Raw genomic sequence first — 17,906 nt, forward strand, 5'->3', positions numbered from 1 at the left:
TTAGGTGCTTACTGATTTTTATTTATTTTTTATTTTTGCTTAGGACGGCTTTCCCAGTCATCTATGGACGATCCAATTTACATCCGAGGAAATTGCCTGGTGGTTTTTAGAGTTTGCACGGGTGGTTTTATTGTTTCCAAGTTTGTGTTTCCGTGTTTTGTCCTGTTTTTAGCCATGTGCACTGCTTCAATGGCTTAATGCTTTGAAGCGATCCATAAATTAGTTTACTAAATAAAATAAATAAATAGGAGAATGAATGAATAAATAAATAAATAAATAGTAAGTAAGTAAATAAGTATTACTAATGGCAAATTCAATTCTCTTTAGATTTTACTGTTATTGTTATTTGGGCTACCTGCCCTTCACCAGCATGAGTATTCCTGCTAATGATGGTGCTCTGATGTGGAGAGAGGAATGGGAAAAACAGTCCCTAGGTCTGAGTGTATACACTGGGATTCTTGAGTCACAAAACAAGCAGCCAGAGCCAACCCCTTTCCCCGCCCCGCCCCAGCTTACTGCCACGCAGTGTCCTGGGCAAGAGGAATCTGCTTTGGTCGGACTGCTCTTCTTCTCCTCCATGGCGCAGAGTCCATTCTGGACCGCTTGGAACAGTAGTGGGTTTAGGTCGCCGTATTCTCCCGAGGCAACTTCGATAACTGCAAAGGAGAAAGCAGCGGCTTTCAGACAACCTTGTTTATCGAGCAATTTATCCTGTTCTGTTTGCACAACCTTTGCAGGGAAGTCAGGCAACTGTTGGCTATTTGCTAAGCAATCGTTCCGAATGGCTTGATGGGAATTTATATGCTGTTGTGTGAAGCGAGCCTTATCACTTTCCGGTTCATTTTGCGCATCACTTTCCTTACTGCAAGAAGTCAGATTCTGGGTGGAGGGAGGAAAGGAGGTCAGAGAGGGGTGTGTGTGAAGCCAGCCTGCTGCACAAAGGTAAAATGTATGCTCATTGCTACACCCACATTTGCCTCTGGAACTTCCTACCACTGGCTTGTGGCCTTCAGAAGAAAATGCAGCCTTCGGGCTCCATGAATTTGTCTATTTATTTTTTTAAAGCCATCACTTACTGAAATCAGCTGGGTTATGGTACGTGGGGCAATGCAAGCCCAGCCCTTTCAGGTATGGGATGAGGTTGGGCACTGCACCTTTGAAGATACACTGACCTTGGCTCAGGATATAAAGCTGGAAGAAAGAGAGAGAGAGAAGAAAAGAAAAGAAAAGAAAAACACTCATGAGGACTAACATATTGGGAAGGCCCTATCGTTAAGCAGAGGGAGGCAGCCACCTCAGACAGCTGATTTTGGGTGTCATGAAAGGGCAGAAATTAGTTAATTCTTTAATTTATTCTTCTTGCCTTTTTACTCCCAGGGAGAAGCGCTTGTGGGATGTTCGGGATCACATGCCAAAGCGGTTTGGCTGGCCTTGGGTTTTGCGCACCTCGAGATGTGGTGTCGGGTGCACCGTTTGCCGTTCTGACTCACACAGCTGGCAAGGCTGTGTGTATGCCACAATTCAGAGAAAGCGAAATGTGGTAGCAACTTCCTGAATGCCTCAGCTTTTTTTCCTTGTCGTCAACCAGGCGTCTAGCCCTTATGGCTGAGGATATACCCCTGAAATCTAGAAGCCAGTCAGAAGGGGCTCAATGAGATATTCCAGGGTTGGGGACAGAGTAACAGTGTCCTCATCTATCCCTCCTGTGACTTGGCAAAAAACAATGCAAAACTGCAGAACAAATCCTGCAACTTTTGGGAAATTATGCTCGACTTGCATCATTTTCCGCAGGCCACACAAATTCCCTTTCTCCCTGGCACCGAATTTTGCTTGGCTGTGCACAGAATTCTGCTCTTTTTAGACTGCATTGCCCTGACTGATGGGGGCACAGAGGATAAAAAACAAAAACAAAATGGAGGCAGCTTTGGTGAGAGGATGGACAGGTCGCAAAGGATCCTAAAGCCTGCCTCTCCAACCAGGAACAGTGCACTACAGCATGGGCTCTGAGACCCTCTGCACACACCCCTGGGCCACAATGGCATCAGTAGTGCCATACCAGGGTGCAGTCTGGATCCTGCAGAATTTACTGAGCCACGGCAATAACCCGGTTTGGAGGCAGACGGCGCGCAGAGACCCTCACCTTATCAAACTTTTCAAAGAGCTTCGCGCTGGGCTGGTGGATGGTGCAGATGATGGTGCGACCGCCCTGGGCCAGTGATTTCAACAGCGAGACCACCTGGAAGCAGGAGGAACTATCCAGTCCGCTGCAGAGCCAGGGAAAGAGAGAAAATGCTGGAGCGAATGACGGCGGAAGGAGGCAAATTGAGAGTAGCCTGGTTTGCACGACACAGTAAGCCAAATTATGGTTTACCAGCTTTGTGCAAACACATCATGGCACCCATGAAGGCTTCAAGTGGTGACTCTGGGCAGATGCCCCAAACTCTGAGCTTTCATTTTTTAAAAAGAAAATAAGTTTCCAGCCCTCCTTGAAAGAAAGCTCTCTCTCTCTCTGTGTGTGTGTGTGTGTGTGTGTGTGTGTAGAAATGGGCAGGTACCTTCTGGGTGGTTTCCGTTAAATGAGAGTGGTGTGTCTACCTTGTGTGTTTTCCCTGGTACTGAGGAATGTTCCCTGTTGTTATTAGAAGGCAACAGCATCAGTGTGTGTTTTCTCTCCATGATCGGTACCAGCAGGGCATAGCTGAAGTTGTTTTTCGGGGGACAGTACCCCTTATTCCCCTCGCAGAGCTACAGTTGGTTACACAATCAATCCCTCTTCACGGGTAACTCTGGGAATTGGAGCTCTGGGAAAGGAGTCGGGGGTCTCCTAACAACTCTCAGCATCCGTAACAAACTACAGCCAATTTTTTTATTAGGTTTTCCACAATTATAACAAATATCACATAACAGAATAACAAACAAACAAAACAGAATATCACAAATAGCACAAAACAGAATAACAAACAAAAACAAACGACAAAAAAGTACATCAAAGAAGAAAACAATAAGCAGATAAACAATAAAAACAAACTTAATTCTTTAAAAATCCAACCTGATAAACATATTAATAGAATTCTTTGGGGGAAGAAGCCATGGCTATTTAAAGGGGCACTACACTGCTTTAGGTGTATGGTGTGAATGCAGCCTAAGGAGAAGGAAGCAGACAGAAATGGTGAAAGAAGGCTGATGGGCTTGGAGGAATCAAGACCGAGATTGGGGCCCGAGTGCCATAGTGGGCTAGCCTCCATTTGCCCCATCATGGGCTGTTCTTTGGGTGGCAATTTCTCCCCCCCCCCCCCACTTCCTGCCTTCTGGGCTGCGGGGCACCTAGACTTCACCCCCAGGTTCCAGCCTTAAATGCACCATTGCTTGCCCAGTGGGGAGCCTCCTCCTACCACTGCCTCCTACCCTCTCCCCCAGAATTGACACTGAGGCTGAATGCGGCCCATGGAATCTCTGCAACATACACTGGATGCTAACTGTGTTATGTACTGAAGTTCTCACCCTGGGCCAGCAGGGGGATACTGTAGATAGTTATGCAAATGAAGGATCGAAAGTGACGTTCAGTGATTGGATAGTTTGTATGCAAATGAAGGATCGAAAGTGACGTTCAGTGATTGGATAGTTTTAGAAAGTTGTTACAGTAACAAGGTACTGGAGCTCTATATAAGCAGGCTGACTGAGCCCTTCAGTTCAGGTTAGTTCTGGCCTCAGAATAAAGAAGAGCTGTTTGAAGAATTGCTGTGTCGTCTGATATGTTCGCCCACAACTTAACAAACTGAGTCCTGCTGCCTTTCTCCAGGTGACGTTCAAGGGATAGGGAAGCCTGGAAACACCTTGGCATCTTACCTGGTGGGTTCGTCGAAAAACATGACCGGGGGATTGTTGACCAGCTCCAGGGCGATGGCAAGGCGCTTGCGCTGGCCTCCGGACAGGGACATCGTGCGGGTGTAAGAACACTCCAGAAGACTCAGAGCTGTCAAGATCTCGTCCACCTGGACCCCACGGAGGGAGTGAGGGAGAAATGGACAGATTAGGGCAGCCATAGGGCAGCCCGAAATGTGGGCCTTTGCCATCATTACTTGATGAGGCCCAGCGTGTGGGGGAATCACATACACAACTCTTGGTTTTCAAGTGTGGGAAATACGCAAACTCACCAGCTCCTTCTTGACTTCCTGCTTCTCGTTCAATTTCAGGTTGGCAGAAACCTGAGGAGGGAAGTGAAAATGTTCTTCTTAGGAAGTGATCTGAGCAGGTTAATGCGCATTCAGCAGCCTAATGAAGGCTAGTTTGCTGGGGTTCCTGCAAATGGTTGTTGGCATGAGTAAAAACAGGTCGTTGGATGTCGGGTGATTGAAAAATGGGTGTCCTTGTCCACCTGTGGATGTGAGGGGGTAAGGAATCCCTTCTACCACCACCCCTGGAGTTTTACATGCGCAAATGAGAGCAGCTAGCTTCAGGATAGCCCAGGTCAGGGTCGGATTTAGGTTTGATGAGGCCCTACGCTACTGAAGGTAATGGGACCCTTTATATGTCCAGCTGTCCTTTGTCAACAACAAATTGTTGCTGGTTTTTTTGTGTTGAATATATGCTATATGGTAATTGATGGACCTAATAGGTATCTAAAGCCATTTGCACATGCAGAATGTAGGCACCCTATATATAGAAATGAGCAAACCAGTGATATTTTAGGGAGCAGGCTAGCAGGCGGGACCCATGACTAACATCATAGGAGCCTACACAACACAAAACACTGTTGCTGTATGTAGGTTTTATTTCATTTGTTTTTTATCTTACATTTTGGAAATGTACATCCAGGTTTCTTTTTCTTTAATATTTTGGTGGCCCCCAAGAGAATGGGCCCCTAAGCTATAGCTTATTTAGCTTATACATAAACCCGGCACTGGCTCAGGTTTAAAAAAATAAGAACTGCCATAACTGCACCAGAGACATTAGAGCTGAGCTACACAAGAAATCAAAACCACATGGTGTTTTACTGAACTGTGGAAGCATCATATCTTTCAGGGATTCTCCCACATGAACTAAATAAAAAAAAAATCTTCCCATACTCAAAGTGGACGGTTCTAAACAGGCTTTCTCCCTGACACGAGAGATGGCCAAATCAGTTTCCAACCCCTGTCAGTCTTGTATGTGTTTATTCATAAGTTTATTCCATATTAATTTGCATATTAAAAATTGTTTTGGATGAAAATTCATTTATAAATAAGTATTTTAACCACAAGAGATACATTTAGAAACATAAAGCAGGCATTTATAAGACGTATTTCTTGTTTTCCGTCAATAACTATATCACTTTTTTTTAAAAAAAGCAAAACCTGAAATATAATGGCATTCTGATCTGTAGCTACCCCAGGAGAAGCACATTAGGCAACTTTGCTTTGAAATTCACAGAAATCAAATTCCTGACAGAGCCTACTCTGAGGCACAGACAGTGACTGTTTGTTTAAATATGGGGCAAAACCCTTACGCATTCCACCACAGAACCATGTCCCCGTTTACAAAATACAATGCTTAAAAACAATAAAACTGCAGCCCTCTGCAGTTTGAGGAGGAATGAGTCAGGAGGTGGTGTACCAATAGGATCCTGACAATAATCTTCTCTCAGGCTATAAGCTCCATAATGTGGAATCCATGAGGTGAAGTGGGTTGGGAAGAGAGCCATTGCTGTTGCCACCAGGGCGTGATTCTCTTCCATCTTGACCTCTGCACATCTCTGGAAGTCCAGATTCCTCCTAGGTTTCTCCTGGTACAACCCCCCACCCCCACACTATCACCCAAATATTTCCGGGCCCCGTTTCTCCCCTGCTCACCATCATAGCCTCGCGCACGGTGAGATGCGGCAGGAGCATGTCGTCTTGCATGATGTAGCAAGACATCTTCCGGAAGGTGCGCAGCTCCCTCTGCCGCCCATTCACGAGGATCTGCCCCTTCATGCCCGTCTCCCTGTAAACGACAACAGTGACCTGGGATGTTGGGAGTTGCGCTTTGGCAACGTCTGGAAAGCCAGAGACTCACTGCCACTTGAGCTACGTCCATGGAGCTGGAAAAGCCTGCATTGATCTCAGCGTTCCCAGCTTGAAGGAAGGGAGAGGTCAAGGGCTGGGATAGATCTAGATGGGCTTTCCCCTGGCATTCTCTCTTGAGAGCTGGCACCAACAGTCAACATGGTTGGGCATTTGCCAATGACCCACACTCAAATAGGGGCCACACTGACAAGACCCACCACAGTGAAGATGTGGGGGTCAGCGCTGGAGGAGCTCCATGAAGGGTAAATTGGCCAGGGTCCTTTAAAATGTGGAGCCGTCGCCCACTCCACTCACCCCAAACCATTGGCTACGCTGGCTGAGGATCCGCCTACTAGTCAAATTTGGCCTGTGAGGGCAGGTCAGATATAGGAAAAATAGTTCCCCACCCTGTTCTGGAAAAGATGATCCGTGTTCATCATGTGATGTGGTGTTTGCCCTCCTAGGTTAAATAAGGAAAGGGTTAAATGAGTGTGAAGTGATTGGCCAGTGGGAACCCAAGGGGAGGAGTTAGAGTTAGAGTTAGAGTTGGGAGCTGGAGAAAGAAGAGGGAGGATAAGTCTGTGGGTTGGTCTAGTTTTGATGTGAGAGAGTGAGAGAAACTGTAGGAGGAGTCAGATAAACATTTGGGATAATCAGTTAGCAGTTATTAGGAAGGTATAGGCCAGTAAAGTAACTAAGATTAAGAAACTGACAAGAAAAATTATTTGAAACCATAAACTTGTTAATGCTTATAAAATAAACTTGCTTATTTGATTTAATGTTAACAACTGTCTGGACTCTGTGTGTACCCGAGAGAAACGGGTTGGTGGCAGCAGGGAAGCAATCACAGTGATCAATAGACCGTCAAACGTCTGGGGACCCTGTGTGATCGCCACATGTGACATCAAACATCATGTGATATATGCTCATTACAGGACATAAACCTGACAACGCAACAACAGTTAAAGCAGGAGTTGTAAAGATCCCAATCCCTTCAGTGAAAAACATGCCTCTTTCTGAGGAAAGGGCATTGGCTTACCGGTAACCAGCCAGGAGGTTCATGAGGGTTGATTTCCCAGCTCCGGAAGGGCCCATGATCCCGATAAGCTCGCGGCGGCAAAACTTCCCAGACAGACATTTCAGCAGTGTCTTGTATCCTGGAAAAGAGGGAGGAAGGTGGGCAAGTTGTGAGGGCTGCCCCAGAAGTCAGAGAGCAGGAGTGGGGAGCCTGAGGGCCACCCAATGCTGTGGGACTCCATCTCCCCCCAGCCCCAGCCAACATGAAGGGAGCTGGTGTCCAACAACATGCAGGGAAGACCTCAAGTTCCCCACCCATGTCTGAGAGACAGTGGAGGACACACCTGTTAGCATTTGGCGCATAATTTGGGATTGAGCAAGTTATGTGGCTTGGAACCTCCTTTATTACAATACCAAGTGACATCATTACAGTGGTACCTCTGGTTGTGAACGGGATCCGTTCCAGAAGCCCGTTCGCAACATGAAAGGAACGCAACCTGCAGTGGCGTGTCTGCACACACGCGGGTTGTGATTCGCAGCTTCTGTGCATGCGCGTGATGTCATTTTGCATGTCTGCGCATGCGCGAGTGGTGAAACCCAGAAGTAACCCTTTCTGGTACTTCCGGGTCGCCGCGGGACTCAACCTGAAAAAACGTAACATGACGCAAACATAACATGAGGTATGACCGTACACTCCATGGATGGGACTCATATGGCGCTGTGGTCTGAACCACAGAAGGTCAGCAGTTCAAATCCCCACACGGGGTGAGCTCCCATTGCTCTGTCCCAGCTTCAGCCAACCTGGCAATTTGAAAGCACACCAGTGCAAGTAGATAGTTACCACGGTGATCCACATTTAATCCTCACAGCAACCTTGTGAGGTAGGTTAGATTGAGAGTGGTGATGACTGGTCACCCAGTGAGCTTTTTGGCCGAGTGGGAATTTGAACCCTGGTTTCCGAGGTCCTCATCTGACATTCTAACCACTGCACTCACAATGGCTAACCCTGGCTGCCAAGAGTGAGCCTCGAGAAAGTTTTAGGCAGCAATAAGCAGGAATACCTTTTAAGCTTCAGATTTCCTGCTCAAACTAATGACTAGCAGAAACCATGACCCAGTCACCACCCCATCCCAGCTCTGCGTAAATGAAGACGAACGAGGACATTCTTTGCCAGTGCTATTGAGAAAGAGTTTAAAAAGAGAGAGGGAGCGAGATCTATGTCGAGAGGATCAGCATCTGCCTCCAGCTTTGTCTGTTCTTGCCAAATTTGCTCCTCTTTCTCGACTCCTACAACCCTTCGCCCCACTAATCTCCTGGTATGTGCTTTATCGGAAGATGGACAGGCCATGCACAGATCTCATCAACCAAATAGCTGCCTCCCTGTCAGCAGATGGGGCAAGAAACAGAATCTATTGGGAAAGCAAGCTGGAGGGAACCAAAAGGCATTTTGGGAAAGGGGTGGGGGTGAGGCAGAGTTTGCAAAAGTTCTGAGTTCAGAAGGCATGTGTGTTGGGGCAACTCTGTGAGAACTCGGGGCCGTCCAAAGAAGCTGAATGTGGGAAGATTTAAGACGGATTAAAAAAAGGACTTCTTCACGCAGCATAGAGTTAAGCTACGGAACTCTCTTACCCACAGGAGGCAGCAATTAGGGCCAGGCAATATCTGGTTTTCAACATCACAATATATCACCAGCTAAACATTGTGATATAATGATATATCGCAATATCTGAAATAAGGGTGGAGCTATGTAGAGGCATTGGCTGGTGTCAGGGAACTGCCATCAGCTCAGAGGCGAGAGGTGGAAAGGGCAGTTGTGTTATAGGGAACCTCCGAAAATCTTGCAAAGCGGTTCCTACTCCGGCGAGGAGGAAAGCCCCACCTCTGGTGGAGAGGAGGTGCAGCAACCAGGGGATGCTAGGGAGAGCCTCAACACCGAGCCTGAGCAAACAGGAGAGGAGGGAAGTACCCCTTTGCCAGCACCCATTCTGCGCAGTAGGTTTCGGCGCAGGGAGGGGTGGAGAAGGTTGGGGGTCACGCGACTGTTGTGCTGGGGGAGGTACAAGGACCAACCACTCCCAGATTCTGCTAGCAATTGAGAGAGACATGAACTTATGACGCTCTTCACTGGAAATAGTTTGCACTAAGAATAAAGCCTGGAAAAGACAGGTCGGAGTCTTGCCTGTTTGCTCTTGAGCAACCACATCATCATCTGACAGCTGGCTTCACGGTTTCCCCCACATTGTGATTTATGCGTAGCACACAAAAAGCATGATTCACAATATTTTGCCAGGTCAAAAATTATAAAACTAATATCATGATATGGACTTGAAACCAGTTTTGGACGATATATCGCCCAGCCCTAACCACACACCACGATTCACAATATATTGCCAGGTCAAAAACTATGAAACCAATATCACGGTATGGACTTCAAACCGGTTTGGGATGATATATTGATATATCACCCAACCCTAGCAGCGGTTGCCACTAACTTGGATGGCTTTAAAAGAGGATGAGACAGACTCGTGGAGAAGAGGGCTATAGATGGTTTCTAGCCACCATGGCTATGCTTTGCCTCCATGATCAGAAGCAGTCATGCTTCTGAACGCCAGTTGCTGGAAACCACAGGAGAGGGAAATGCTCTTGTGTTCAAATTCTGCTCGCTGTCTTTCCACAGGCAGCTGGGTGGCCCCTGTGAGAACAGGATGCTGGACTAAGTGTTAAGTTGTGGGTGAACATATCAGACGACACAGACGACACTGAAGGGTTCAGCCAGCCTGCTTATATAGAGCTCCACTAGAACGCAACAGTAACCATTTTGTGTAACTATCTAATCACTGAACGTCACTTTCGATCCCTTATTTGCATAACTATCTACAGTATCCCCCTGCTGGCCCAGGGTGAGAACTTCAGTACATAACACTAAGATGGGCCAGCAGGACTTTTCTTATGTTCTTAGTCCCAAGCAAAGCTCCTTTGCATCACCACCACCAGATTCTTGGGTAGGGGCCATGTCCCTTTCCTCACCCCTCCTCTGTTTTAGTCCCTGTGCTTTTAAACACCTGCCTCACAGGGATGCAGGAATTCAGCCCATGATGTCATTCTCCAAACATGATAGGAAGCTGTCTTATACCAAGTCAGGCCTTTGGTTCATCTAGCTTAGTACTGGCTGCACTAACTGGCAGCAGCCTCCAGGGTTTCAGGCAAGGACTTTCCCAGTCCTGCCTGGAGATGCTGAGTGTTATGCACTGAAGTTCTCTCTTTTATACATATAAATATTTTTATTAGTTTTTAGCATACAAAGTTTTAGAACATACCACACAGTTTATCACAAATACATTCTTATTGGACTTCCATCAGCACCTCTGATAATCCTCCGTCTTAATCACTTCTTATGCACTTCCTAACTTAATATTGCCTTTACATCTCTTAACCTATCATCTCTTCTTCTCCATTTTTACAATATTTCTAATATTATTCCTCACAGAACTTCTTGCAAACCTACAAACGTCGTCTGGTCATCACAAATACTTTTCATATAATCCGTAAATTTACTCCAGTGTACGGTAAATTTTTGGTCCCACCGGTTTTGTTTTGTTTTTTTTTTTTTTTAAATCATATTTATTAGAATTTCCAATAATATAGAAAAATAACAGAAAGAAAAGGATAGAATACATTTAGAACCTTACTTTCATTATCTTCTTTCTGGGACTCCCTCCTCCCCCCCCCCGACTATATTCCCCTTTCATTAATTTGGTTCCACAAGCTCTCACTCCCAATTTAAAACTTAATATGTTTAACCCATTAACCAATTTAAATTATACAATTTTATCATCATCCCTCATCATTAACAGAAAAAGAAAAAAGATTTTTCCCCAAGATCAACCCCAATTTCCTTCCACGAATTCCCTTTTTTTAACATGCCAAATCATAATACCATGATATACAAAAGTTATATAAAGAAATAAAAGATAAAAAATATAAGAAGGTTCAGACAGATAGTTACATTAGCCTTTGGATTCCAAAACTCCCCCTTCCCTTCCCCGGTTTGAATTCCACATGTCCATCAGTCTATATGTTGTCAGCCTGGAGATCTCAAGTCCATGGCCAGATTTTTCCCATTCCACCTTGCCGGTTTTCTTTTAATTTGTTTATTTTAATAATGTTTAACTTCAAAAATCCAGTCTAATAGATGCCTTTAATTTCCTTGGTCTTTGCTGCTCCTCCCATTATTCTTTCCATGTCGTAGTTAGTCCTTTGTTCTTTTTATTCCTTACTTTCTCGGGTTTCTTGTCTTGTTCAGCTGCTAAAACTTTCTTATTCCGAAATCTGGTATCTCTACAGAGGTTTGTTGTTCAGGAACAAAAACTTACGTCCAGTCCCTTCCTTTCCTCAATAGAAAATTCTATTGTCTCCTTTTAATGTAAACACCTCTGTAGACAAAATACTATGTCAGTTTTGCAGCTTTCCCAGAAGATAAGTCCTGTACGAATCCCAGAGTGATTTTCCACATACGACCACTTGTAATGTCCCGAAACCCCTCTAGGGGGATTGTAGTAACTTTATATCCTCTAATCCAAAAGTCAAATTGTTGTTCCTTATTTTCCGACAGTTTATATCCATATTGTGTCAAATTGTAACAGAATTAGCCAGCAAGGTCCTTGTAACAAAGTCCTCTTTATATTCTCCAGCTTTGACAGCTACTTTGACAGCTGTCAAAGTCTCCGTCTCTCTTCGCCAGGTTCTACGAATCGCCCCGGTTCCCAGGGGGGGTTGCATTTTCCCTCTCACCCTCCACTCTTCTCCTCCAGCACAATTCTTGTAATTTCCCTTCGTGGAATTAATGATTTTTGTCAGCAATAAACTTCTCTTTCGATCTTGGTTACCCAGTCCTTGTTTTAGAATGTTTACAATCGGGGGGGGGACTGACTTCCTTTTTAGATCCCCCCCGCTCGTGCCGAATCCGAAAAAAAATTTCTTTTTTTCTCCTTTTGTACCCGGTTTCCCAATTACTCACGGGTTGTTGTTGATAGTCCGAATTTCCAATGGAAGAAGTCAGCGCTCTCCGTCGAATGGCATGCGGCTGCGCTCGGCAGGGGAAGCAATGGACTCAAAGCACCACGCCACTCCCCGGCACCCGATCCGAAGCCTTTAAAAAGGCTCCTTCACGAGTCGGGAGGGCGCTAGCGGTGCCAGCCGAGTCCCCATGTCCACGGGCTCCGTGCCCGTGGTTTTTGAGGGTCCCCGCGTCGCCGGCGCGGTAGGACCCAGCCCCTGCCGAGCAGACTCCCTCCGGAGCTCGGAGGGAGTCCGCCATTCGGCGATGGCGCCAACCCGGAAGTCCCTACCGGTTTTGGATCCTTCCTGTTAGTTTGTCAAGTTCCGCATAGTCCATTAATTTCATCCTCCATTCTTCCATCGTTGGTAATTCTTCTTGCTTCCATTTTTGGGCCAATAATATTCTTGCTGCATGTACTGAAGTTCTCACCCTGGGCCAGATGTCGAGGCTCCACATACACCTCTCTCACAAACAGCAGGCATGGAGCTGAACCAAGCCGCTTCAGAGGGTCTGCCGGACTTCCCACAGACTCAGACCACTGCCATGCCTGACATTCCGCCAACTCCACTTGCGGATGTTCCACCCACAGCAGCGGATCCAGGGGACTTGGTTTCAAGGCCACCTAGGGTCGCACCACAGCCTCAGCAAGAATTGGGCGGCCCCCCGGACCTGGATACCGGTCCCCGGCGGTCTGGCAGAGTTTCCAAGCGCCCAACTTATTTAAAGGACTATGTTGTTGGACATGTAATCCTGTCGGTCTAATGGAAGTAGGTGAAATGTAACCGACATGCTTTTGTGCCTAATTGAACCATTACGTGTAGTGCTGTATATAAGGAAACCATTACGATTGTAACTAACGCCTTATCTCGGTGGGGACGGGTGTTATGTACTGAAGTTCTCACCCTGGGCCAGCAGGGGGATACTGTAGATAGTTTTCACTCAGGTCCACATATGCAAATAAGGGATTGAAAGTGACGTTCAGTGATTGGATAGTTACAGAAAACGGTTATTGTTGCGTTCTAGTGGAGCTCTATATAAGCAGGGTGGCTGAACCCTTCAGTTCAGTTCTGTTCTGGCCTGTGAATAAACAAGAGCTGTTTGAAGAATCTCTGTGTCGTCTGATATGTTCACCCACAACTTAACACTGAGGATTGAACCCGGGACTTTCTGCATGAGCAAGCGCTTCAGACCTTTCCACCATTGCATCCTCTCCTTACTCTGAGGAAGATTTTACCTGTTGAACTGCTTCTGGCAAAGCAGCTGTTGCCTGGAAGCATTCTTACCAAAGGAATTCCTTGGGATTAACAGAGGCTGCATGCACACCACACGCCAAATAAATAATAATAATAATAGTTGTTGTTATTATTATTGGTGCACATGGCTTCCCCAAAGACTTCTGGGAGCTGTAGTTTACCCCTCACAGAGCTACAATTCCTAGCACCCTTAGGCTACTGTTTCCCGGCTCCTTTGCAGAAAACCACTTGCTTTAAATGAACCCTAGCTTTAAAATTAAATTCAAAATTTAAATGTAGAGTGTGTCCACAGCCTAGCTCAGAAGACAAAGGCGTGATCTTTGGTACAGGGAGTAAGGGAACGCACGTTGGTTCCTAGTCTAGTTCATCAACCGCTCCTTCCTGTCTTGAAGTAGTCGAGACCAGGCCTAGTGAGGTGGTGTGCAGCGCTTCAGGGAACGCCCAGCCCCTAAACGGAGAACTTGAATCAATTTTGGATGCTTTGCTGAGTTCCAGGAAGGGAGCCGAGGTCAGCAGGGCCCATCTCCCTCCTGCAGATGGACCGACAGATTTTGGCAGAATTTCAAGATGACCTGATTCTTACTGGCAACCGCTGTGATGCCAACCGCAATATGGAAAGCAAAACAGGGGAATGGATGAGCAGGACAGAGCAAGCGGCTGGAACACAGGGAAGCTGCCTTGTACTTAGTCAGGCTGCTGGACCATCTAGCTTAGTCTTGTCTACACCGACCGGCAGTAGCTGAAATATACTCGGAGTCGAGAGTGGATTTCATGCTCTTTATTCAGCTCATAGTGGTGAGGAGGAAATGGAAGTTCCCCCAGAATGTCTGCTTTATATACATTATTTACACAATGGGCCCCACGTGATTGGCTAATTCCGGGATTCTCCTGTTGGCCAATCAGGTTGTGGATTCACTTCCATCTGGAGCTGGATTGGGTGGCTCCTGTGGACCAATCAGACTGCTGCATTCTGGGTCCTATTGTTCTAGGACCAATCAGACTGCTGCATTTTGGATCCTATTCAACTCAGTACATAACAGTAGCTCTCCAGGATTTCGCACGCACTACTGGGCATGTGGCCCCCTCCCAGAGACTTGGCCAAGGGCAAATATGGCCCCTGGGTCAAACAGGGTTAGCTGCCCCTGGTGTAAACACTTAGGCTGTGTACCCGCGATGCTTTAAAGCACATTCTTTCCCTCAAAGGACTCTGGGTACTGGAGTTTACCCCTCACAGAGCTCCAGTTCCCAGGACCCTTAAACCACACTTCCCAGAAACCTTTGAGGGAAAGAGAGTCCTTCGAATGTGTTTTAAATGTACGCCATGTAGGTTGACTTGGTGAGTTTCACCCCATGGCTCACGATTCTTACAGCTTCTGGGAGACGCACCTGGCACCATCGCTGCCAGTCTTGAGGTGCCAGGCTAGGCCTTTTTGCCCGCTCAGGCCTTTGGTTAATTAATATTGCCTCCTATGGTGAGGGCTGTCTTTTAGTGGGCTGGGTAGGAGGACTTGTCTTCACCGATACATTACTGGATAAGCTTTTTAGGTCTTGGTTGTTTTCAAATGTTTTCACGTTTTTAAATTGCTTCCGTGTGTTACAGTTTACCTCGTCTAATCACTTGGAGATTTTATTTCATTTCGTACGAGGCAACGGATACGTGTTAATAACAATAATAATTAAAAACACCAGTGCCACACTCCAGAATGAATAAAAGAATATAAATTAAATAAGGACCAAGGAGAGATGGAGGCTGCGTCATTAATACGTCTCCTGTGGGTTTTGGTTTGCTAATTAGCAGGCCCACTGAGCCACTTTGAGGATTGGGGAAGGTTGCTTTGGGAAAAAGTGATTAATCTTTTATTCTCCTGCCCTTCCCCCTGCACACATTACCCCTGGACCTGCAGCTAGATGTGTGAGGAGGGAGAACGTAAGAAGATCACAAGATCCCTGCTGGATTAGACCAATGACCCTTCTAGTCCAGCATCCTCTTCTCACAGCTACCGCCAAGATGCCTTTGACAGGAATTGATAAGGCCATAGCTGTCAACCTTTCCCTTTTCTTGTGAGGAATCCTATTCGGAATAAGAAAATTTCCCTTAAAAAAAGGGAAACGTTGACAGCTATGGATAAGGCACTTGATGAAGGGCCCTTGCAGAATCCAGCCAGGGGGAGCCAGATTTTTTCAGACTCGCCTGATGCAAGATCCGCACGGCAAATGATTTTAGGATCCTCGCTTAGACTCCTGTCTACTGCAGACGCATGCACAGAGGAAGACATCGTTGAACAACTTGGCTACTTTGCAATGTGCTTAAAATAAATAAATAAATCAGCAGCTGTGAAGGTAGTACCACCGCTAGAGGGCTCCACAACACCACAACTCTATTCAACTTTGGTCTGCCCTCCAGAAAGTTTTCTATTTTGCAGGAGGGATATTGGAACTTCTAAGTTTGCACAGTTAAAGTGGATTGAAATGCTCTGTCCCTCTAGCGCAACAAGCCCACTTAGGAAACGAACAAACAAAAGAATGTGGCAGAGAAATGTATTGGAAAATGTGGGTGGAATGAATGATTAAAGGAAGATACATTAACACCCTGCAAGCAAATCAGGATATATCGTTATTGTCATATAACCACCCTGTAAACAAATCAGAACAAATGCTCAATGAAGAATGGACACAATCTAACTTTTGCATGAACTTTGTGCAAGTGAATAAGAATGAAGGCTCAATAAATCGGACATCTGAAGGGACCCTCAAAAGGGTTAGGGCAGATCCGCAACATTCATTCGAAGCACATTCAAAGCATCCTCACATTAATACTGTTCACCTGGGTGAAAACTATCTGGTCAGCCTTTTCTTTGTTTAAGAAATTATTTGAAACTTCTGTTGTCTCTCCTAATCCTATTTGGCTTTGTGGGTTTGACTTCCCTTCCTAGACAATCAAATCTCTCTCCTTTTCTCTTTCTCCCTGATGGTGTTAAGCTTTCCCTTCTCCTTTTGTCTCAGACTGATGCGTCTTCTCAGTTCCTGTACAGCGCCTGGAACATATGAGGTGTTTTACAAATAATACGTGAGCTCAGTTAGGCTCTACCTCTGAGCCATCAAACCTACCCCTGCTCTGTCTCCTGGCCCACCAAGGCTTCCTGCCTTCACTAAGCTCCACCCACACACTGAGACTCCACCCACATCTCCCCAGGCTCCTCCCCTGAGCCTCAGAAGACCTGGCAAAGCCACTCCTACTTGCACCCACCAGATCAATGGCCGACAGTGACCTGCTTAGTATATACCCAGGAACATGCAGAGAGCAGCTGCTAATTGTGCTTAGCATTACTAAGGGCTTAAATGTCCAATTAGCGTTAGTTTTTTTTTCTTTTTTGCTTGCTGGAGAAGTTTAATGACATGTGACTAGCAGCAGGTTGTCACTCTAGAAAAGTCATTGGGGGAAGTCAATGTTTGTTTTCCTTTTTAGTGTTTATATTATTAATTTGTAGGATTTAGATTTTTTTTTTATATGCTTGTTTTTGTGTTTGGTGTATTGTTATTTTTTGTTGTTGTGTGGAAAATACGAATAAAATTTACTATTAAATAAATAAATAAAAAGAAAAGTCATCCCTTTAGAAAGAGAGTCTGTAGCATGAAGGAACTGGGGGAGAGACATAGGTCAGTGGTACAACATGCGCCCAGCATGCAGAAGGTCCCAGGTTCAATCCCTGGCCTCATTCCCAGCAAGGGCAGGGAAGGTACCCACTCTGAAGCCTTAAGAGAGCCAGTGTGGTGTAGTGGTTAAGAGCAGTGGACTCGTAATCTGGTGAACCGGGTTCGATTCCCCACTCCTCCACATGCAGCTGCTGGGTGACCTTGGGCTAGTCACACTTCTCTGAAGTCTCTCAGCCCCACTCACCTCACAGAGTGTTTGTTGTGGGGGAGGAAGGGAAAGGAGATTGTTAGCCACTTTGAGACTCCTGAGGGTGGTGATAAAGCGGGATATCAAATCCAAACTCTTCTTCTTCTTCTTAAGAGAACTGCTGCCAGTCAGTGTAGACAATATTGAGCTCGGTTTGATTTGGTATACAGCAGCTTTCTATGACCAAACTGATACCGGTAGTTTGGGAGGGAGGTGAATGCTTATTGGGAAGACAGCGGTTTAGGGAACAGTACAAACCATTGCATTGTTACTCAGAATATTCCATAGTACAGTGGTCCCTCGGGTTACATACGCTTCAGGTTACATATGCTTCAGGTTACAGACTCCGCTAACCCAGAAATATTACCTCGGGTTAAGAACTTTGCTTTAGGATGAGAACAGAAATAGCGCGGCAGCAACAGGAGACCCCATTAGCTAAAGTGGTGCTTCAGATTAAGAACAGTTTCAGGTTAAGTACGGACCTCCGGAACGAATTAAGTACTTAACCCAAGGTACCACTGTAAATGTGTTTAGGACTCTCTATTAAAGAGAGTGACAGGCAGACATTCTGATCATGGGTGTAGCCAGGGTTTTTGATGGTGGAGGCAGGCTTTTGTTAGGGGGACAGAACCTCAGATTTGTATTTATTTGGG

The 17,906-nt window shown here is 46.0% G+C and overlaps 1 protein-coding gene across 1 annotated transcript in view; it reads right to left on the reverse strand.

The window, feature by feature from the left end:
- ABCG4 (ATP binding cassette subfamily G member 4) overlaps window positions 1-17,906 on the reverse strand; it is a 43,474-nt gene that overhangs the window by 10,570 nt on the left and 14,998 nt on the right. The window contains exons 3-9 of the mRNA XM_080983505.1: window positions 7,063-7,180; window positions 5,829-5,961; window positions 4,155-4,205; window positions 3,847-3,992; window positions 2,141-2,264; window positions 1,077-1,191; window positions 517-656 (exon numbers count right to left, since the gene is read on the reverse strand). Of these exons, the coding sequence (XP_080839631.1) occupies window positions 517-656; window positions 1,077-1,191; window positions 2,141-2,264; window positions 3,847-3,992; window positions 4,155-4,205; window positions 5,829-5,961; window positions 7,063-7,180 (827 nt within the window). The remainder of the gene's footprint in view (window positions 1-516; window positions 657-1,076; window positions 1,192-2,140; window positions 2,265-3,846; window positions 3,993-4,154; window positions 4,206-5,828; window positions 5,962-7,062; window positions 7,181-17,906) is intronic.

The sequence above is a fragment of the Podarcis pityusensis genome (genome assembly GCF_964106645.2).
Source record: "Podarcis pityusensis genome assembly, chromosome: 15".
In the NCBI taxonomy this organism is placed as follows: Eukaryota; Metazoa; Chordata; class Lepidosauria; order Squamata; family Lacertidae; genus Podarcis; species Podarcis pityusensis.